The sequence below is a fragment of the Lutra lutra genome, chromosome 2 (genome assembly GCF_902655055.1).
Source record: "Lutra lutra chromosome 2, mLutLut1.2, whole genome shotgun sequence".
NCBI lineage: Eukaryota > Metazoa > Chordata > Mammalia > Carnivora > Mustelidae > Lutra > Lutra lutra.
The window spans coordinates 85414486-85437653 of record NC_062279.1 but is presented as its reverse complement, the minus strand read 5'-3'; the positions used below and the strand labels follow the sequence as shown (position 1 = coordinate 85437653).

Below are 23168 nucleotides of genomic sequence, written 5' to 3'. Positions count from 1 at the left end.
GTCTATGGAAATCAGAATATCAGTCTTTACTATTTTGCTTTTCTTCAACCTTAGAACTGACACTTCTCGACACTTCTCTACTCACTGAGCAAACACTCTGCTGGGTGCTTTGCAAGCTCTTTAAATGTAAATTTCATTTAATCCTTGCAGTCGACCTACCTACCTATCTTAATTTTATAATAGTGAAAACTGAATTCTGGCCCCAAGAACAGTAGGTGGGTGATCTCTTATACTCATCTTTCTGGTTAATTCCGCTCTTGTGTGTTGGTTTCTGATGGGGATCATCACCTACCTGTAGGCCTTGGGAATACAACAACCTTCTTTCAATGCTAAATGATCCTTCATTGATCCTTCATTGATCCTTGGAGTCCTTCCTCCCAGGACAGAGTAGGAAGCAGGACACCATTATCTCTGTTCTTCCTCTTCTGGCTTTGCAAGAGCTCCACAGTTTGTCACAGGGTTGAAGGACTTTGGGTACAGCAGGAGGGTTGTTGCTTTCTGACCTGGGGCTCCCGACATCCATACCCAGGGAAGGAGGCAGTGCATGTCAATAATTGAGTGTGTTTCAAGCAGTCTTTGAAAAGTAGGCTAGTTTTTATTCCTTGCCTTCATGGCAATGTAAGTGGTGTTGGGTTCTTATTGGCAAGGCCCCTTCAAGGACTTACTCCTAGCAGATCAGGTGGGGACAGCACCTGTGTGTTCCTTCTAGCACATCTTATATTTCTGGTGTGGTCACATCAGTAGGGACTGCCCTCCTACCCTGGGTTCCCTGAAGTGTATCATAGGGGTCCTTCCAGGTCCCTGCATGGGATTGTCCCTTCATGTGTGCTTAGGAACAGAACGATAGGTTCTAAACTATAAGGTAGTTTCTGTGTGCCCAGTCCTAAAAGTGGTTCATACACAAGCATTTCTCATTTTACACCAGCTTGTGAACAAAGCTACCGAAAGCTACTACCACAGTCAATGACTTTTCCCAGTAAAAGGCGGCCAGGAGCTATCCTTTCTTTACTTAGAAGTTTCTTTGTTTTGCCATCAGATTTGGGTTACTTTTATTGCTTTAACTATGTAGCCTTCTGATTTATTAGGAAGCTGTGGTTCTGGACCACATGAAAGGGAGGCAGCATTGAGAGCCTATCTCCCCCGGGGTCAGCAGAGGCTGGAAGGGTGGGTAAGTTACCTGGTATTAGTTCTGTTCAGCAGTGACTCCTGCCATTTCTGGTGTTTGAGAAGGGTGAGAAGCTGTTTTAGTTAGAATTAAGTTTTTAGGTAACAGAATTTTAAGATACCAGAGATTTAAAACAAGATGGATCAAAAATATATGAAGAACTTACCAGACTCAACACCCAAAAAAACCCCAGGTAATCCAATCAAGATATGGGCAGAGGACATGAATAGACATTTCTGCAAAGAAGACATCCAAATGGTCAACAGACACATGAAAAATGCTCCACATCACTCGGCATCAGGGAAATACAAATCAAAATCACAATTAGATACCACCTCATACCAGTCAGAATGGCTAAAATTAACAAGTCAGCAAATAACAGATGCTGGAGAGGATCCAGAGAAAGGGGAACCCTCCTACACTGTTGGTGGGAATGCAAGCTGGTGCAGCCATTCTGGAAAACAGCATGGAGGTTCCTCAAAAAGTGGAAAGTAGAGCTACCCTACAACCCAGCAATGGCACTACTGAGTATTTACCCCAGAAATACAAATAGAGTGACCTGAAGGGGCACATGCACCCGAATGTTTATAGCAGCAATGCCCACAATAGCCAAACTACGGAAAGAGCCCAGATGTCCATCAACAGATGAATGGACAGAGAAGATGTGAGATATATACACACACAATGGAATATTACTCAGCCATCAAAAGAAATGAAATCTTGCCATTTGCAACAACATAGATAACTAGAGGGTATTATGCTAAGCAAAATAAGTCAGTTGGGGAAAGACAAATACCATATGATTTCATTCATACGTGGAATTTGAGAAACAACAGATGAACATAGGGGAAGGGAAGGAAAAATAAAATAAGATTAAAAACAGAGAGGGAGGCAAATAATAGAGACTCTTAACTCCAGGAAATAAACTGAGAGTTACTGGAGGGGAGGTGGGTTTGGGATGGGGTAACTGGGCGATGGGCATCAGGAGGGCACCTGATGTGATGAGCACTGGGTGTTGTGTACAACTGATGAATCACAAACTCTACCTCTGAAACCAATAATACACAATATATTGATTAATTGATTTTATATAAATTTTTAAAAATAAGGCAAAAAAAAAAAAAGAGTTTTATATCTTCTATGTGAGTCTGGACTTCCATAGCCTTTAGCACCAGGAAGTGTTCAGGGACCCCTGCTCCCTCCAGATCATGCATTGCCTTCCCTAGGGTCCTGGGCCTGGTACTTAGGATACAGGGCGAAGACGCTTGTGTCCATGACAGCAGGTAGGAGGAAGGAATGAAGGAGAGGTCCAGAGGGTTCCTGGAAGCTGCTGCACAATACTCCAGCTTACCTCCCATTTGTTGGAACTTGGTCCCATAGCCATATCCAGCTGCAAGGGAGCCTGGGAAAGGTGCCCAGCAAAAAATGATATGCAAGAGGGAGAGAAGAGATAATAAGGGCTGAAGAACAAATTCCTGTCACACAGAACCCTGGGAAAGAAACCATGAAACCTTTACCATTATCTCTCCAGGGGAGATTGTTTTTGACATAACACATTTTTAAGCCTTCCCCACTCACCCGCTGCAGTCCCTAGGGAAAAAAAATAACCCAGCCCCTCTGATTTGTAGTAAGGCGTACTTGTCTTTCTGGGAACATTCTAGTCTAGTTTCTCCAGTGTCAGTATTACTTGGGTTTCACATGAGAAAAATCAGCGCTTGAGCCATTCTGACAGTGGGATTCTATCCTACAAGACGTGAGCTTGGCAGTCCTAAGTGATGCTCTGTGGGCAAGTGTGTGGTGTGAGCCATGGTGTTTCGTAGACAGCTTGACAGGCCAGTTAAAAGAGCTGCTGCTACATTAACAACAACAACAACAAAAACAAACCAAAAAATCAGAGGGCAGTTTCACTTTTTGTTTCACTTTTAAAGAAGACCTGACCTTGTTGGAGAGTGACTTGTCGTCCAGGAATTCTGAGAAACAGGAATGCCTGGACATACAAGTTAGTATTGGGCGAGACTAACCATTGCCTTGCCTTCCCAGTAAGCTGATGCCATGAGTCCTTCACTTGCTCTGGCCAAGAAGGCCGCGAGAAACAGTTAAAAAGTGTTGACATTTTTCATTAGAGTTTTCCAAAGGGATTGCTAATAGTCTCTGTAGTTGCCTGAAGATGATTTTGATATATTGCTCACCTTGGGAATTAAAAAAAAACTGGGGCACCTAGCTGACTCAGTTGGTAGAGCATCTGACTCTTGATCTCGGGGTCATGAGTTCAAGACCCACTGTTGGGTGTAGAGATCACTTAAATGAATAAAACTTAACATTTTTTTTTTAAAAAATGAGTTCATTGTGTTTGAATTAAAGTGTTGCTCTGGGATGTGAAATGACATAGTATTATTCTTTCATTCTACCAGGAAACTAAGAAATTGCTTTGCATATGTCAGTGTTTTTCCTTCTTTGCCTTTCTGTGGTCTGTGTGCCTTAATTTCTGTTTCTCCCCTTGTCTGGAATTCCTCCTTCATTTCACCTGAAGACAGCACATCCAGCCTTCCAAGCCCTACTCTGTGCCACCTCTTCCAGAATACTTCCTAACCTGCTCCACACCCATTTTTTCCATCTCAGGGACTGTGCTCCACCTTGTCTTATATGCAAGACCATAAGCCTTTGGTTCAAACTGCTTTGGCTATTGTCATCTCTTAATGCAGGGAAACTGAAGAAATTAATGGCAGTGTGATTTGGCATTGCTGCTTTTATCATGTGAATAAGTATAGCTACCCAGTTGCTGAAAGGGTTGTAGATGAGCTTTAAAAAATAGCTGGGTCTTATGTTCAGAGAACTAATATCTAAAGTTATATGGACACTTCTGTAGCTCAAATTTGGTTTTCTAGAAATAGCCACAGTATTGCAGAAACTTGGATTGTCTACCTGTGACTGAGAAGGATAAGTCCTTCATCCTGAGTCTCCCCATTCCCTTAGTGTTCTTGTGAATTTCTGCCTTGGGTTCCACTTCTGATTGTAGCATCTGGCCAACTCTTGCTGCTTAGAGACTGAATTCCTTTTTCATCCTAACTTGGTGTCCTAGAAATGAAAGGTAGTGCAAAATGCATTTGGTGTTCTGCAGATATAAAAGTTACAATTATTTTAACATATAGTAGAATCTAGGAAAATGTGTTATTACATCTTTAAACTGTAGATGGAAAGCCATAAATTGCACTAAGGCTTAAGTTGGAACAGGAGTTAGGAAACATGGGCTAAATTACTGGCCTTTTCTTTCATTTATTTATATATTTATTTTGCCTTTTCTTTCTTTCTTTCTTTCTTTCTTTCTTTCTTTCTTTCTTTCTTTTTTGCAAATTTAGTCACTTAGCTAAAGGAGTTCTTTATGACATGTGGATTGTGATGTAAATACAATAATATATTTTAAAATTATTTGAAATGAAAATACAGTGCTCTTTGAGGGTTACCAGACCCAATTCCAATGTGCATGGGTATTCCCCCAAATATAACACCAAGTAATTCTAGGACACCAGCAGGATGTCCAAGAATTCAACTCAGTTCTGACTCAAAGATCGCATAAATTAAGGGGTCAGACCTACAAGACAGCCCTCTCCGCTGGCCCCCACTTCAGATGCCAGTCACAAGCCTGTTGGCATTGTGACTGTTAACTTGTGCTTCTGACTGACAGGTTCAGATTGGTGGTTCCAATGACCTTCTCCTTAGGTTTGATTAATTTACTAGAATGCTGTCAGAAATCAGGGAAGCACTTAGATTCATAAATTTTTTAAAGGATATGATAAAGGATATGTATTAACAGCCAAAGGAAGAGATGCATAGGGCCGGGTCTGGGGAAAGGGCGCTGAGCTTCCACGCCCTCTCCACACCTTCCACTCTTTTTGCCTCCCTACCAGTTCACCAACCCAGAAGCCCCAGGAAGTAGTCTCTGGTTTTTTGTGGAGGCTTTCTTTCTTTCTTTCTTTTTTTTTTTTTAATATTTAATTTTTTAAATTTCATTGTAACACAATTCATTGTTTATGCACCACACCCAGTGCTCCAAAATAAAGATAGACTAAGTCCTTGGCCATCAGCTGAACCAATCTCCAGTCCTATCTCCACCCCTACAAGAGGAGGTTGGGGCAGAGAAAGAAAGTTCCAAGTCTCTGATCACAAGGTTGTTTCCCTGGCAACCAGCCCCCCCCCCCCCTCCGCCACTTGGTTGGGTTCCAACATTCATTAACATAACAGAAGACTCCTTTATCACCCTTAACACTTGGGAAATCCCAAGAGTTTGAGAGCTGTGATCCATAAACTGTGGACAAAGACCAAATATATATGAGAAATAAATAGTAACAAACGACCATATTGCAAATGCCTTTTGAACATAAGGTCCTGTTAGTGCCAGTAGAAGGCAGGGACAGATCTGAGGGGTGTGAATGTGTCAGGTCCCCACAGGGCCTTCAGCATCCATTGCATGGGGAGTTAAGAAGAGTACAGGAGTCAGAATCTCCACAAGTCTCCCCGCGGGCAGGTAGGCCATCAGTCACCAAGATGGGCACACCACAGTCCTATATCCACTGAGGATAAATTTCAAGAGCCCCCGTGGATGCCTGAAACTGCAAGTAGTACTGAGCCCTATCTGTGCAGTTGACCCTTGAACATAATGGGGCTGGAGGTACTTAACTCCTGGTGCAGCTGAAAATCCATGTATAACTTTTGATTCTCCCAAATCTTCACTACAGATAGCCCACAGTTGACTAGAAGCCTTATTGATAACCTAAATAGGCTGTTAACATATTTTGTAGTTTCTGTGAATTACACACTGTATTCTTACCATAAAGTAAGCTGGAGGGGGAAAATGTTCAGAAAATCACAAGGAAGAGAAAATTCATTTACAGTATCAAATTTATTGAAAAAAATTTGTGTACAAGTGGACCCATGCACTTCAAACCTGTGTTCAAGGATCAGCTGTGCTGTTTTTATTCCTAATCATACATACTCATGATAAAGTTTAATTTATGAATTAGGCACAATAGCAGATTAACACCAATAGTAATAAAATAAAACAGTTATGACAGTATACATAAAAGTTATATGAATGTGATCTCTTTCAAAATACCTTATTATACTGCACTCACCCTTCTTGTGATGATGTGAGATGTCAAATGCTGACCTAATGAGATGAAGGAGGTGAGCGCTATAGGCTTTGTGACTTAGCCTGAGGCTGCTATTGACTTTCTGGCTATGTATCAGAAGAATGATTATCTGCTTCTGGACTGGAGTTGATGGCAGGTGACTGAAACCACAGCAAGGGCAACCATGGCCTGGGGGAGACTAGTGGGTGGTGCCGTGTGATCCGACGGGGGAGTCTGAGCCAGATGCTGAACTCTGCCATGGATTCCATTGGGACGGGGCTGGAGGCCGTCTGTGGGATGGTGTCTGGTACATTTGGAAACCCAAGGCAGGAGCTCAGCAGAGGGGTCTAGGCCACAGATACACAGTCTTGGGAAATGAATCAGTCAAACCACAGAAACCAGTTCTGGCTGATTGAAGCAGAAAAGGAATTTATTGAGAAGATGTTGGGCAGCTCTCAGAATCTCTAGGAAGACGGAAGAACCAGGCTCAGAAAACAAAGCAAGGAAGCGGGTTGTAGCAGATAGAAGCACAGCCAGGATTGTGCCATGGAAGCAGATGCCGAGGACACTGCTGTCCTTGACTCCTGCCCTGCTGCCTGGCTGCCGAGCTCATTCCCAGAATGATTCTCTGCTTCCTTCCCTTCCATGTGGCCCCAGCTCCCGATGCCCTGCTTCTGGCAGGCGAATCTGGCCAAGTCTCGGACACATGTCAGCATCTTGACTACAAGCAGGGCTAGAAAAATGAGTAACTGGCCCTTTCAGAATCCAGGAGGGGTGACACTGGGAAGTCTGTGGTTAAAGTAAGGAAACCTGGATGCTGCACAAGGAGATGACAGATGTCATCATAGGAAAGCGTCACCTAGCTGGTGATAGCTGAAACTTGGGGGTAGGTGTGACAGGACAGAGGGAGAGTTTAGGGAGCACTGAGGGGACAGTGATGTGGGGGAGAGGAGTTTGACAGGGAGCTGAGAAGGAGCAGCACAGAGGAAAAAGGGAGACTGGGTGAGATTTTCTAGAAACCAAGGAGGGACCCTTCAGGAGAAGACCCAGGCAGATTGAGTAACATCAGCACTTGCTGAGGTCACTGATGACCTCAGCAAAGTGTTTCTGGGAGAGTGAGGGGGCAGGACACCAGCGACGTGGATGGGAGACAGTGTAACACAGGGGCTTCTTCCCTGTCAGCCACCTGGCAGCGGAGTGGGCTTTGGCTGGTTGTTTAAACGCCCAAAACGTTGGTTTCTTTGGGTATGGAAAAGCGGTAATAATGGTGTCCACACTGGGTTCTGAGGATTACATGGGACAGTGCTGGGCTCAGCATCTGGTACACTATGAGTGCTTAATAAGTGTACTTGCTGTTGTTACCTTTGCCCAGAGCTAAAGGGATGAAGGTCAAAGGGTTTTCCCAAGTGACAAGAGCATGAGTCTCTCCTGTGTCTAAGTGGAGAAGGAGGAGAACAGGAGGGGACGTTGAACATCCTGGAGAGGGCAGGGTGGGTAAAGACCTGTCATCAACCCAGGTTCCATCCAGAAAGGTGCCTTAGAACCTTAGTCTTTGAGAGAAGGAATGCCTGCCTCATCCATGGGTGGTATGAACTGGGAGAACGTCTTTGCAACTCGAGGGACAGATTGGTGTGCACAACTTTTGTCCTGGCCTTGGGAAGGCCTGCCCATCAACACGTGGATATCCCATTACCAGTGAGAGGGTCTCTGACAGACTGCTACTGGTATTATTGCTCCAAGGACTTTCCTCTTGACTTTGACCTTGAAGTCTGAGGCTTTCTATAATAGAAACTAGGAAAATCGTGTCCAACCAAATGATTTTTTTCCCCCCATTTTGGGAATTCCAGGGGGAAAATACTGGTTTCTGCCTACTCTCAGGTGGTTCTTTGCCAGTCATTACTTCACCAGGAAAAATGGCAGTTCTGACCTTAGGAGATGTGCGTGTGTCTATCATATTTTTCTTCTGTAAACTTCTGGGAGAAGTATTTTTTAAGTTAAAAGTAAGAGCTGAAAGCAGTTTGTAGTACTAATATTACGATGTGGAATTTCATAACTCATATAGTTCTAGAACTTATTTAATAAATTTATGCAGTTTGGGCTTTTTCACCTTGGTCTGTAAAGCTGGGCACTATTGAATGAATCACAGGAGTGATCAGGGAGGGCCGCTTCTGGGCTTCCTTTCCGTGGGGACCTGTGGAGGTCTTCCGCTGGCATTGGCATGCTTCCGTAAGGGCTGCCCCAGGCAGGAGCTGCTTCTGTCTGTGTAGGGGTCCTTCCCAGTTCTGCTGTATAATGGAAAAGTACTGAAATCCCTCCAGGTTCATGGGAATAACAGCTGAGTCCTGAAAATACCTGCTGTTGGCTCAGGGTCCAAGGGGACTGACAGTGCATGAATCCCTACCTTTGTGAATCTGTAGGTCTTTTCCAGCATTGGCAGCACTGGTCTCTGATGGGCACTCCCAGTTCTCGCAGCTAGGGAGAACAGCCTGGGAGGTAGCTCAATAGCGTAACAGGTCTTTCCTTGAATGTTTCAGAGTCTAGACAATAGTGTTATTTAGCTACAGTCTCCTTTGTTACCTTTCTCAGGCAGAGAGGGTTTTGCAGAACACGTGGGAAGCCAGTCCTCTTGTCCTGGCGCTCATCCAGTGGCTAAAGCCTGGTCATGGTCCTCTCTCGAGGGACTGAAAGAGTTTGCATGGAAAAGGCAGAGAGCTGTAGCTGTTAGGGCTTTGAGAGGCTAAGGAAAACCAGGCCATTTAGGAATATGGAAAACCAGACCGTTCCATCCTCCCTGGAGCTGGTCACCATTGTTTCTCAGATCCCTGCCAGAGGTTAATTTTTACCTGTTCAGCAAGGATGACAACAGCCTGTGTGGGCTGTTTTCGGAAACAAGTTTGTCTTCTCCAGAAACTGATTAAACCTTCAGGTCCCTTTAGGAGTAAAGGCCCAGCACAGACCCACAGTGCACAAGACTGTTTTCAGGGCACATCGTGGTGCATGTTAGGCTCGTGTCCCCACCCAGCGTTCTCGTCCTCCAGCAAGGCCTCATCGTTGGCTGCCCCCCTTTCTGCTCCCTCCTGTCCTCACTCTTCCTGCTCAGCACTCCACTATTCAGAGCTGCCAGCCCAACTGTCTAGTGTGTTTTCCTCGCTCAGGTGGTGTGCTCCAGATGTGGCCAGTGCTCTCCTTAGCCTCTATGTCTTCCCTCCTGCTGTTAGCTTTGTTCAAGTGGCCTCCCTTCGGTTTCCATTTGAGGTCACTGTTCTTTGAGGCCCCTGACTCCTCCCACCCCCAACCTCGAGCTTTCCTGACCATTTCAGAGATTTCTGTTCTTCTCTTTGAATTTTCTTGATCTTTGAGTTTGGCTTATTGGCCTGCAAGCCTTGTCTGGTGTCCTGGATCATAAGCTTGAGGGGAGAATCTTCCTCGAGCTAAGCCCCTGCCCCAGGGCAGCCAGTCCATACTGAGTGGAGGCCACAAGGCACCGTCTGCAGCTGCTGGGCCCTGTTTCTCATTCCAGAGAGGTGGAGCACTGCATTTGCCCAGATGCGTTTGTTGGTCAGATAGCATTTCTGAATGGCCAGAACAGTTGGTTATAGTTAATCCATTTCCATATCGAAGTCACTGGACTGAAATGTTTCAGTGGGTGTGTCTGATTTAATTTTCCTAGGAATACGGAGTCCGGGCATCTGAACGCTTCTGTAAGGATGTAGAGCCGTGCTCCTGCAGTTTGCCAAAGAGGAAACTCAAAGCGGACCTGGGACCTGAACCAAGGTCTTCTCTTTTCCACAGAAATTCCTTTGCTCTTATTCTACCCACTTTTTGGAACTGTTTTTGTTGTTGTTTTGTTTATTTTTTATAGAAAGAGAAAAGAGTTAGCTGAAGTTTCTGAAAAAAGAAGATAAAAGAGGAAAAAACTCAGATAATCTTAGGCGATGATATTCTTTCCAAATATTATGTGTAGAATTCCTTGTCCACATGTCCTGCCAGTGAGGGAGGAGTCAACACTGGGGACGGCCAGTGTCCTCAGAAGGGCTAAGAGAGTGTGGGGGGCAGGGTTCATATAAACAAGAGCTCCCTCACCTCAAATAACCGTCACCTCGACGTCCTCTCCCTGTGCTCCTGTTAGGGAAGCAAAATGGCTCTTCATTTATTTTTCTCTTCTCATAAAGGGCTTTTCCTTAGAATTATCTTGTTGGTGGGACTGGGGTGAACATTAGAAATATGTGGCATGAATTTATCATTTGTTTTTATAAGATATCTGAGTTTCTTTTATGCCAGATGAGGGAAATCCTAAGAAAGAGGGCAAGTGAGCTGTGGCGTAAAGGAAGCATTCACGCTATTGAGGGCACACATATGAAAAGGTTAATGCTGACTTTTTGAGCAAGGGAGAAAAAGGAGGGAATTTTGTCTTTTACTGCTGTAACTCCTAAGGCTTAAGTTACTTGGATGTCATCGAGTTGGAAATGAAAATGTTGGCATCTTTAAACACAGTATAATTTCTTTGCCACCAGTGATATTTGAGGATGGTTGTTGATGTCCATAGTTGGCTTAATTTTGGCAGTTTGCTCTGTCTTTTCCCCCTTCAGTCTTTAACAAATACTTGAGGGCGTGTGTGCGTGAGTGGGTATTGTCCAGGGCAGTATCTACACTAAAGCAGTTTTATCTTTGAGAACTAACTTTTTAACTTAAGACAGTGATGTTAAAGTTCCTTATAACTTGATCTCCTTTCCAAATTGTCAAAGTCAAGTGAGCTGAAACTGACCAAAGAGAAAAAATAAATCTGTTCTGTGAGTTTTAGAGAGAAATAGTGACATGATTTTACTTCTCCATGATGAAATTAAAATAGGGTTTTTGTTTTCTGAAGTTAGGGAAATGCTGACCATGTGTAGTTTATTGCTTTAAGGTGGACCATACATAGCTGACTTCTGTTGGGTTTGTAAAACTTCCTGATTGCGGGATTTAAAAATCTCTGTTATGATATGAGATGGCCCAGGTTTATGTTTCATTTGTTCTATTCAGAGATAATTACTGCTACCCGTTTGGGACTTTTAATTCCCCAGGTCAGCTCTGACTCAAACTCGATCGGCTTTTCCATCTGCTCTCATTACTTTTCTTGTCAGGTGACAGTCTTCCTCTTAGTAACATGATCTAATATTTATTACACTTTTAACTATGTGCCAGACACAAAGCAAAGGCTTTATTATCTCATTTTAACCTCAGGATAATTATATGGTAGATACTGTTGCCATCTTAATTTTAAAATCGTAAGGCTGGGACTTGTGAGAAGTGATTGACCTGCTCAGGACTAGAGAGTGGTGACCTTGGGCCTGGAATTTAAGTTTGTCTGCATTCTGAAGCCCAAACCCTCACCCAGCCACTAGACTGCCTTGGATCCTTGGATGGGTCCTGTGAACTTGGATAAGCCTGAACTATATACTAGCTTCAAGTTTCTGACCTCAACAGACCTGCATTGGAATTCTGGCTCTCTTAGTAGCTACGTGATCTTGAGTGAATTGCTTAAATCCTTAAAACCTTGCCTTCATTCTGAAGTTGGGTGTGAAATCCAATGTAAGTCCACTTTCGGTGCACAGGACAAAAGAGACTATAGTTATTTTGCTTAATACTTATGCAGTAGTCTGACTTTTCTAAGACAGTTTTTGGCATGTGAAGTTGCCTGTTTTGTTTTTCTTCTGGGATGCTGAGCCCTGGCCAGCTAGATCTGATGTTCACATTTCTTTACATCTGTTACTTCCTGGGATTCTCTGAAACATTTCTGGAGGCAACTAGGTGAGTTAGTGGCCTTTTTGTACACAAGTTATGGAGGGAGTCCTGGCCTTTTGGGGTTGGAGGGAGACCAGTAATCAGCATGCCTCTTCTCTGCTCAAGTTCAATACAAGTGGAGAAGTGGCAGAAGTTGGGCTGGTGAAGACTGAGCTGTCACCTTGATTTAGATAGGGGCAATGAAGTGGAGGGAGGAAGGGAAGATTTCAGCCAGGATTCTCCCTGTCAGATGAGGGTTTGGGAGGGGTTTTCTGGTCTCTGTGTTGTCTGCACCTTAAGGGAAAATGGGAGACCGGCTTGCTGAAGGTCACAAAGCTTCTATTGGCCATTGGCTCTGAAACTCAGATGTCCACTCATGGACCCAGTCTTGGGACTGGTGGAGCGCTAGGTGGAAAGATTGTATTTTGCAAAGTTTGCTGGAGTTTTTGAAAATAGCTACACTTGTTACATTTTGGGGCTTCTTCGGTTAAATGTTTTTGGATTACATGGCTTTTAGAAGATCATATAAACCGGGTACCTGGGTGGCTTAGTTGGTTAAGCGCCTAACTCTTGATTTTGGTTCAGGTCTTTATCTCCGGGTCATGAGATTGAGCCCCGAGTTGGACTCTGTGCTCATCATGGAGTCTGCTTAAGATTCTCTCTCTGTGTCTCCCCCTCCCCCACCATGTGTGCATGCTCTATCTCTCTCTCTCTCAAAGAAATAACTATTTTTTAGAAAATAAAATGTCATATGATGACTGATAATTTCTTTGTGTATATATCACACATACACACGTGCTTTGAGTTTTATGTCATTAAGTGTATTTATGTATGTGTATGTGTATGTATATTGTGTTATTATGTTATACATATGTTTTTCTTCTGTTTGTTTTCTTCATATGTTTTTTGGTATGTTAATTTATGCGTTGGTTCTGAAGAAAAATCATCGTAATGATTAAGAACTGCAGAAGAATATGACCTGCCATGTGAGGTTTTATGTAATGATTATTCTTATAAATACAGATTTGGTGATGGTTTCAGCATTGAGGAGCAACCCTGTCTACACTCCCCCATCCTTTCCCTGTTACAAATAGTCTACTAATTTAGAGACCAAATCTCTTTCCCTCTCCAGCCCCTCACCCCCACCCACCTTACATGTATGTCTTGTCTTGATTTAAAGTTTATGAAAATAGTCATGTTATTCAAATGCATCCAGAAATGAAGCCTGTTAAAACTTATATGCAGTCCCATTTTTTGTTGAACGCTTATAGAATCTGTACATTTGATATGAAGTTACATTAACTATCATCTAAAAGTATCTTAAATTTTTGCAGCTGTAGAATTATATTAGACTTCTCATAACTCAGTTTTTACATTTAAAACCAATTTAGACTCATCTATAAGGAAGGAAAATTATAGCTCATGAGAACCATTGGCCTAAGTATATATTAACTCAGCATTTAAATCTCAAAACTACAACAAAATTAATCTGTCTTGTCTTTTCTTTTTTAGCTTTTCAGACAAACTATTCAGTGGAAAGGGCTTACATTTTCAGCCGTCAGTTCTAGATTTTGGAATTCAGTAAGTATCTTTTCTTTATAATTCTTAATAACTTGTTTTATTTGCATTTTTTGTTTTCAGGATATCATTTATACATACTTAAATATATTAACATATTTAAAATGTATTTATATATAGCACATTTATATATCTATAAATAAAATGTTAAATACATTTTAAGTATATTAGTAATATGAGGGATATTGATCCTGGGACTTGTTCAGAGGAATATTTTTTTTTTTTTAAAGGTTTTATTTATTTATTTGTCATAGAGAGAGAAGCGAGAGTGAGCACAGGCAGACAGAGTGGCAGGCAGAGGCAGAGGGGGAAGCAGGCTCGCTGCCAAGCAGGGAGCCCGATGTGGGACTCGATCCCAGGACGCTGGGATCATGACCTGAGCCGAAGGCAGCTGCTTAACCAACTGAGCCACTCAGGCGTCCCCAGAGGAATATTTTTGTGGAAGGGAGAATGTAAGATTGTTTTAACCATTTCTTCAGTTTTTGTTTTGTTTTTTTTTTTTAAGATTTTATTTATTCATTTGACAGACAGAGATCACAAGTAGGCAGAGAGGCAGGCAGAGAGAGAGGAAGGGAAGCAGGCTCCCTGCTGCTGAGCAGAGAGTCTGACGCTGGGCTCCATCCCAGGACCCTGAGATCATGACCTGAGCTGAAGGCAGAGGCTTTAACCCACTGAGCTACCTAGGCGCCCCGATTTCTTCAGTTTTTAATAAATACTCCTTATAATGTGATTGGAATTTAATAAGAAGTGATTGAAATTTAATAAGAAGTCAATATTAAGTGACTGGAACTTAATAAGAAGTCAGTATTGTTTTTCTATAACAAATCAAGTTATTTTATAGTGAAAAACACTAAATATTAATGGTTTTGGAATTCTTTGCCTTAGATCCATTTGCTTCTTTTTACTGCTTGTTATGCTTTGTTATGCGCAGTGCAGACATTAGTTGCTCCATTCAAGACTTTGGAACGAAGTGGGAAAGACAGCATATAAGCTGCAGTTACTTACTCATCCTAAGTACAATGATGCCCTCATCACGTTCAGAACCGTGAAGACGAAGGGAACGTGACTTGATTGTTGTTTGAGGGACGAATCTGGGAACTTGGAGAAGTTAGAAGGGCGATGCTGAGCAGAAGGGAGAACTTAAGGACTCTCTTGTAAGCTGTAATGCTTACAGTGGTTGAAGTTGGAAACCTCGGGTGTTAAATGCCCTGGATGTAGAATGTCTTGGCTCTGAGGAGATACTGTGCCACGTTCGTAGAGTTTCAAGTATGGAAGTAAAAGTGTTTCAGGTGTCAGAGCCCCACTTGCTTCAGTAGCCTGGAACATTAATTTCATGGAGAGCTCTTTTGAGTTACAAGAAGAGTTAGGTGAATGAAGTAGGCATGGTGCTGGGAGAGCATCTGGGGTGCCCTCCTTGACTCATCTGGATTGCCTTCTTTCCCTTTCCTTCTGGTCAGCAAAAGGTTAGAGCTGCAGTAAAGGAGAAGGAATGTTAAATGTAAAAGTAAGTACCTTGTTGAGCTTTTAATGGTGATTCTGTAAAAGGAAGAAGAGAGGAAAGTGGGAAGGGTGCTGGCTATCTTTACAATATTCTAGGTGTCTGCCTCATTGTGTTTGAATTTGCACATTTTTACTGTTCGGTAAAGAAGTGTTCAAAGCTGAATTTATGATAAAACTTCACTGGTTTGAGATTCTGAGAGATCGCTTTACTTAGGTGAAAAGTCTTTATTGTAAGCGGGAATTTTAATGCAGGACCTACTTTTACAAATACATACATTGTCTATTACATACAAATACAACATTAATACATACAAATACAACATTGTCTATTACACTGTATGTTAACTAACAAATTTAAATAAAGATATGGAAGAGAAAAAAGAAAAAAATATTACAGTCTGGTAGACATAGTAAAATGAATAGTAGTAAGTAAAGTTAGATGAGGGTAACAACTCCAGTTGATGAGACGCTGGCTATGATATATTTCCTCTTCAGTAAGATAAAAGTCCTGAGAACAGTACACATGGATGGATGGATGTCTTGGCTACAAATGTTAACTGGCTATTTGCATCCGTTTCTGGCCCTGATAACTGGAAGCAGGTTGAAAAGCAAATGTTTTAAAGGTTTTATTTACAAAGGTTATCACACTTTAGCCTTGTCTCACCTTTGGATGATTCAGTTTTGTTTGTGTAGTACTTTATAGTTCTCAAAGTATAGTGTATCTTTTGTCAGCTGAGTCTTCTATCAATCCTAGAAGGATAGTGGAATAGTGGGGGGGGCAGGCATTATCTGAGAGAGAGAGAGGCAGAGAGTTCTGTGTGTGTCATTTTCAAATTGTACTTGAACATGAACTACAGATGCTCATGAATTTGGTGCTGAGCAGTAATGTTTTTTGCCCAAGGGCATTTCACTAGAAGTGACAGAATAAGTCTTCTCTAGCACATACCTTTTTTTTTTTTTTTTTTTTTTGGATGAGCTCTAGGATATGATTATGGGAATAAATTATTTTTGCTAAAGTTTTTTAAAAATCTCGGTAAGAACAAATGGTAACCTAAATTAGAATGCTTCTTTATTTTTTTTTAAAGATTTTATTTATTTATTTGAAAAAGAGAGAACATGAGTGGGGTGAGGGGCAGAGGAAGAAGCCAGCTGCCCACTTAACAGAGAGCCCAATGTGGGGACTCAGTCAGGTCCTGGGATCATGACCTGAGCTGATGGCAGATGCTTAACCGACTGAGCCGCCCAGGCATCCCAGAACACTTCTAAAATTAGTCAAATTCTTCCTTACTTTTTACATATGGTTCTATTTTATAGGCATTAGATTCAGACTTCAGCCAGAGAGTTCTCCTCCTGATTTCTTCACTACCTTTATTCAGCTTTTGCTATTGTTTATTTCAAAGTTGACCTTGGGCAAACCCGTTTCATCCCTTTTCATCACTGCAGTTTCCCTCAGGGATGCAGAATCAGGATCTTGTTACTCATCTGCATTCTGCCCACTTCTTAGGGTTTATTATAGGGTTAATATTCCGCTGGTCCGGAGATTAAAAGTGCTAATCATTCATAAGAGATTTTAATCATTCTTTTGTAGTATTAAATTAGTAGAGTATCTTCCAGTTGTCACTAGTGACTGAAATTCTTATCCTCATAACACTTTTAAAAATAGAACTAAAAATATAATAAAAATAGCACAGTGGTAACTAGGTCTGTGCTAGGTCTGGTGAGGTAGAATTACAGTTTGGGGTCTGATTTTCTAAGATGTTTTTGTTTGGGCAACATCTGTATTTTTTTAAACTAAACATCTTGTATTCCAATGATACAAAGCGTTGAGGATAAGTAGTAATAACTTTGCTGATTGAGTATTATTTACGTAAAACCTTAAATGATGGAGTCTTTGTTTATTTAACTTAACTTAGTGAAGGGAGAAGGCAAATGTGAGCCCAGTACACCCAAAGCAGAGCTCTCAGAGGTGACCCCTTATGGTAATGTAAAAAATTTTAGTTGTATTAGGTAAGAACATTAAAAAAATAATAATAATAAAAAGTTTAAAAATCAAGAATCACATTAGTGTGTATTTTATTTATAACTGGATGTAAAGGACTTATTTTTTAAAATACACATTGGTTGTATTAAATCTTTAATCACAAGTAGAAACTTGTGATTAAAAGTAGGAAGTGCGGGGGGTACCTGAGTGGCTCAGTCGGTTAAACATCCGACTCTTAATATCGGCCTCAGGTCTTGATCTGAGGGTCATGAATTCAAGCTCTGCACCAGCCTCTGTCCTGGGCATGAAGCTTACTTAAGAGAAAAAAAGGAAGAGGAATATGAAGGATTTGATGGCGGGATATGGTAGTTTGGAAATCCCATTGTCCGTAAGACAACATGTACTTCATTTTCTCTAAAACACACAATTCTTAGTATCAGAGAAATCAGAATAAAATCAGAGAAATACAAGTATAATGTAGATGAATTTTTAATATAGAATATAGTTTTATTTCTAGGCCATGTTAAGGAGCGCGGTATATTTGGGTCTCTGCCTCTGAGGGCATTACGTCTGGAGAAGGGGCTTCAGTGAAATGTGTGTGGCTCTCTGTGTATGACCATGTGAGTTAACTGGTAGGAATCTGAGGGGAAGGATTCCAGGGACCATGGCAGGGAGGTGGGCCCAAGTGGGCCAGTGATAGCTCCATTCCTTTGCAGTTCCTTTGCTCTCCTTGCAGTGGGTGGAAAAGAGGAGGAAGGAAAAAATCAGCGTGAGCATCCTCATCAGTGAGGGTGTTTGCTGGAAAGCAGATATCCTTACCTTAGTACGCGAATGTTTTGAAATTATGTCTGAAACTTCTGTGTGTGTCTGTCTGTGGAGGGAGGAGCCAGAGCTTTCATTGGAATTTTCTAGAAGACTCATGATTCAAACGGATAAGAGCAAGCACTGGAAAGTGCTGCTGAGTTTGGTTCTCAGAAGAATGGTCTTTAGCAACAGTTAAGTTTTCCTTTCATGAGACAGGATAAAGTCTCTTTGTGAGTAGAAATCCATTCCCCCCCAAAAGCCTCTTTAAACTTATCACTCAGAGAAGAAACTCTCAAAAAACCTGGATTTTTCTATGAGTACAGTTTCTTTCTTTTTTTTTTTTTGCATTCTCACTAATGTTTTAGAATTTATTTTTTTTTAATATTTTAATTTTTTCAGCATAACAGTATTCATTATTTTTGCACCACACCCAGTGCTCCATGCAATCCGTGCCCTCTACAATACCCACCACCTGGTGCCCCCAACTTCCCACCCCCCACCCCTTCAAAATTCTCAGATCGTTTTTCAGAGTCCATAGTCTCTTATGGTGAGTACAGTTTCTTATCCAAACCTGTTTTCATTTGAATTAGAGCCCCATTAGGTGAGTACCTAGTTCCTACTCTGTATTTGCAAGCATTTAACGGCCTCTGCGGGTCGAATTCTTCCAACACCAAAGTCAGGGAGGTGTTACCATTGGTTGGCATAAGTGTCTCATAAAAGAAAGGATTCTTTTAAAAGGCTTTGACTTGTGAATTAAATGTTTTATTAATAGCCAGATTTAATCACTGCTGCTTTTAGCTTTAATGAACACCAACAGCTTTCTGGGTTGAAAGCATATATATGTTGCATGGGTGGAGCGGTGGGTGGATGGCCGTATTTACGACCACACAGTCGATTGGTTTTTTTCTCCTTGTTCCCCTCCTAGGTTCCTGGGTCACCCTGCAGCAAAGATTCTCTATGCTTATAACCCTAGTAGGGATAGGGAGGTCGTGGTGAATTCAGTGTTTACAGCTGCTAGACATTTTCATGTGCCTCCTGTTCATTGCAGGGTAAGTGTTGATATACTCTTGGAAACTATGCTGTGGCAGGCTGCCAGACTTTCTTGCTTTCTTTGGCCTGCAGTTTTGACTTTCTGCTCCCTGTCTCCCCTTTTCCTGCTACCCACACTCTTTCCATCTGCGTGTTTGCTTTAGCGTTTATTTTTTCAGTTGTCCATAATTTTGGTGGCTCTTGAGATCTCCATGGGGAAAAAAAAAAGTTTAGAGTCTAAACAAGGTATAATATTGTGTATCTAATAGGACTTTTTCATGGTTAAAGAAACTTAATATTATGGGTCTTGAAGTGACGACAAATGCTGAACCCTTTAGTAATCATTACAAGTTTTAGAGTTGTGATCTCTGCCTGGCGAACCTACTAGAACAAGACTCCTTTCTAAATATAGAAAGGAGTGAATGGCTCCTTATAAAGTTAATAGGCAGCAGAGAGCTACCCATCCCTGTTCTTCCTCGTTGTTTAGATTTCAGTGGTCTTTAACTTTGAGGGAAGATCCCAGTTACTAGAGGGTTTTATTTGTTTATTTAGCTTACTTATGTCTACCCGATACACTTTTTTCCCTTTTAAATATGGGACCAAGGAGATGGTGCAGCAGGGAGCCCAGTATTTTGTTAATGATAGTCCAGATACACACAGCTCCTGACTTTCTTTAGGAATTGGCAAGTTTGTACATTGGTGGCTCCTTTTACTTAAGTGGAGTTAGAACTGTGTTTGGTAAAGGCCATTGAACACATGGGTGCATAAGAGGAAGGAAAAGGAAGAAGGTGAGGGCATAGCATTCCCAATCTGAAGTGAAAGGACTTGGCAGCTACCTTGTGGTCAGTCTGTGGTGTGTTCTTTGATAACATTCTCTATGATTGTTGGATTTTTTTTTTTTAAGATTTTATTTATTTATTTGAGGGAGAGACAGTGAGAGAGAGCATGAGCGAGGAGAAGGTCAGAGGGAGAAGCAGACTCCCCATGGAGCTGGGAGCCCGATGCGGGACTCGATCCCGGGACTCCGGGATCATGACCTGAGCCGAAGGCAGTCGTCCAACCAACTGAGCCACCCAGGCGTCCCTGATTGTTGGATTTTGATCCATTTGGTGATTCTCAGGGATTCATGATACTTCTGAATCAAGAGTACAGAATAGGCATCTGTTAAGGGGAAATTGTCAAAAAAGGAAATCTCTGAAAGACATTTTTTACAGAGGTTCCTTCCAAATGGCTAATTTGGTACCTTCCCCTCAGGTAATTCCAGCAATGGGGAAAACATCCTTCAGAATTATTTTCTTACCTACTGAAGAAGGAAGCATTGAAAGTTCTTTATTTATTAATACCTCCTCCTATGGAGTCCTTCCCTATCATGTAAGTAACTTTCCCCTCTCATCCCTTGATTTGGTTGTTGATTTAACAGGGGAGTTTGGGTATTTTATAAAAGACTTTTGTAAATGTTGCTGCCTGGTTTATGTCATTAGAATACAAGATTGTTAGTGATGTAAACTCATCAGCTTTCCCGCTTCTTCTACCTGCCATGCTATACATAGTTGGCTGTCTTGGGCCCAGAGCACAGAGCTGTAACTCTCACTATGGATCTTTGAAGGGCATTGGAACAAAACCAGGAAGTTCCCATATTATATTTTTATTATAAAATCGAGTGGGCTTTCAGAGCTCTGCCCTGACCTCATGCACAGTCCAGAGGGAGGAGCTATAAAGGCAGTCCCTAGTGCTTCTGCTTCCTTCTTTCTTGGGCTCGGGAATATTTCTGATCAGGGGATATGGATTTCATGTTTTGGGGGGGCCACTTCTCAGGGAGCTCTCTGTTTATATCAAGGCACCAGGGATGGAGGGTGAAGAATTTTTTTGTTGTTGTTCACGAAGTAGTTAGGAATATTTATCTTAAGTGGTATCTGACATCTTTAATAGGATGTGACATCAAGCCAAGATCTATCATTTTTGTGGTTAGTTCTTACTGGTTTCCATTAAACACTTGGTTCCATATCAGAAAAATTGTTTATTTCTGCAAAGGTTTGCTACAGTGAGGAACATTCAGCTTAAATATAGCAACTTTTGTTGCTTTCTTTTGTAAACAAAAATACATGTAATAATTGGATTAATAGAGTCTTACAGGCCACAGTGGTGAATATAGATTTCCTTTCGAAAGGTATTTTAACATTACGGCAAATATGTTTCAAAATGAATAGGGGAGTAATTAACTTTCCCCCCCTCCGAAGGTATCTGGAATTGGCACTCGAAGAGTCTCTACAGAAGGGTCTGCAAAGCAGCTACCAAACGCTTACTTTCTGCTTCCACAGGTCCAGAGCATTCGACTTTCACAGACACAGGTAATTTTAATAGATTTATTTTGAATTATGGTATGCACTAAACTTCGTAGTCCTCTAAATTGAGGTATCTTTTGCTGCCCTTTTTATATAGGATTGTTAGAGATATTAAACTCACCAGGTTGCAGAATTGGGATTTTACTATTTTTTGCTTTTTTGGAAAAAAAATCTGATATATATTGAAATAATATACATATGTGAAGTGTTGGTGGAATCCACGTACTTCTTGTGAAAGACTGTGTAATCTATGGTGTTGCTTTCCCATAGTTAGCTTAATCTTGTTTTAGATCATTTGAAATGTTTCCAGTTTCTCATTATTGTTACCATTAGGCCATGTACAAGTTTTATAAGTTTCTTTAGTTCCTTTTGGCTTACCTCTTTCCTTGGGGTATGTTTTGTAAGGAGAGATTCCGTAGTTAAAGAGTATGAACCATTTTATAGAGCTTGTTAAATCTTGCCAGGTTGCTTTTCAGGAAGACAGAACCTCTGTGGTCACCAGTAATGGTATTTTTTCAGGAATGTCTTACTGTCTTCCCCCTCTCCCTGCTTCCAGTCTTTCCTGAGTGGATCTTAGTGGAAAGAAACGTTGTCGATGTTTTAGAGTGTGTATCCAGTTGACCCTTGAACAGTGCAAGGGTTCTGGGGGCCCACCCCCTATGCAGTTGAAAATCTGTGTATAACTTTTGACTCCCTAGAAACTTAACTACTAATAGTCTACTGTTGACCAGAAGCCCTACAGATAACATAGTTGACTAACATGTTTTCTGTGTTGTAGATGTTATATACTATATTCTTACAAAAAAGTAAGCTAGAGAAAATGTTATTAAAATCATAAGAGAAAATCCATTTACAGTACTGTACTCTATCAAAAAAGAATTTGCATATAACGGATCTATATAGTTCAACTTCTGTTGTTCAGGGGTCAAGTGTAATGATAATTTAATGTTCTTTAAATATGCATTTCATTAATAGGGTATAGAGTTTGATCAGTTTTCCCCCTTATTTCCTGGTGACAACAGATAACTTCGGAAATGGAGAAAACTCTTGAACCAATGTAGGATGAACTTTTCCACCTTACCTACCCTTTTTTTTCTGATTAGTGAATAAAGAACATTGCTTAGAACTTTGTGTGGGTCACAGTAGTACCTGGGACTTTCCTTCATTCAGTAGTCTTCTTGAGCCTCTACTATGGGCATGCACTGTTTTAGCATTTCCATCTTCCTGGAGCTTCCATCCCAGTGGGAAGACAAGCAAAACTAATTTACCTGTAATGGAATGTCTGGGAGATTTGTCATCATTTTAGATAATTCTTGGGGATTTTTAGTATTATTTTTTTTAATTTATTTTTTTTAAAGATTTTATTTATTTATTTGACAGACAGATCACAAGTAGGCAGAGAAGCAGGCAGAGAGAGAGAGGGGAGGAAGCAGGCTCCCTGCTGAGCAGAGAGCCCAATGAGGGGCTGGATCCCAGGACCATGAGATCATGACCTGAGCCGAAGGCAGAGGTTTTAACCCACTGACCCAGGCGCCCCTATTATTTTTATTTTTATAAAATTGAATAACACCCCTTCCTAGGATTTTAAGGACAATTACTTAAGGTTTGCAAATTTGGATTTGGTTTAAATCCTAAAACCAGTGGGGATCTATTGAAAGGTTTCAAGCATAAGAATAGCATGATCTGACTTGCATTTTTTGTAGGGGTTGAAAGGCTGGAGTAAATGTAACTTGCATATGCTGATAACGTAGGTTTTTCCTGCTGAACATTTTTAGCCTTATCTCAGGGCCCTCCTTCAGCAAAGGGGGCCCACTGCGAATGGCCAGTTTTCTCTGGTTACTGAGACTGGAAGCTTTGAATGCCAGATTCCGTATTAGTGG

At 41.4% G+C, this 23168-nt stretch overlaps 1 protein-coding gene across 2 annotated transcripts in view; it reads left to right on the top strand.

The window, feature by feature from the left end:
• The window catches only part of TMEM131L (transmembrane 131 like), a 157485-nt gene that overhangs the window by 66640 nt on the left and 67677 nt on the right, over positions 1-23168 (top strand). For both annotated transcript variants that reach the window (XM_047717860.1, XM_047717859.1), the window contains 4 exons: positions 13567-13635; positions 18843-18966; positions 20201-20317; positions 21184-21294. In XM_047717860.1, coding sequence (XP_047573816.1) covers positions 13567-13635; positions 18843-18966; positions 20201-20317; positions 21184-21294 — 421 coding nt within the window. The remainder of the gene's footprint in view (positions 1-13566; positions 13636-18842; positions 18967-20200; positions 20318-21183; positions 21295-23168) is intronic.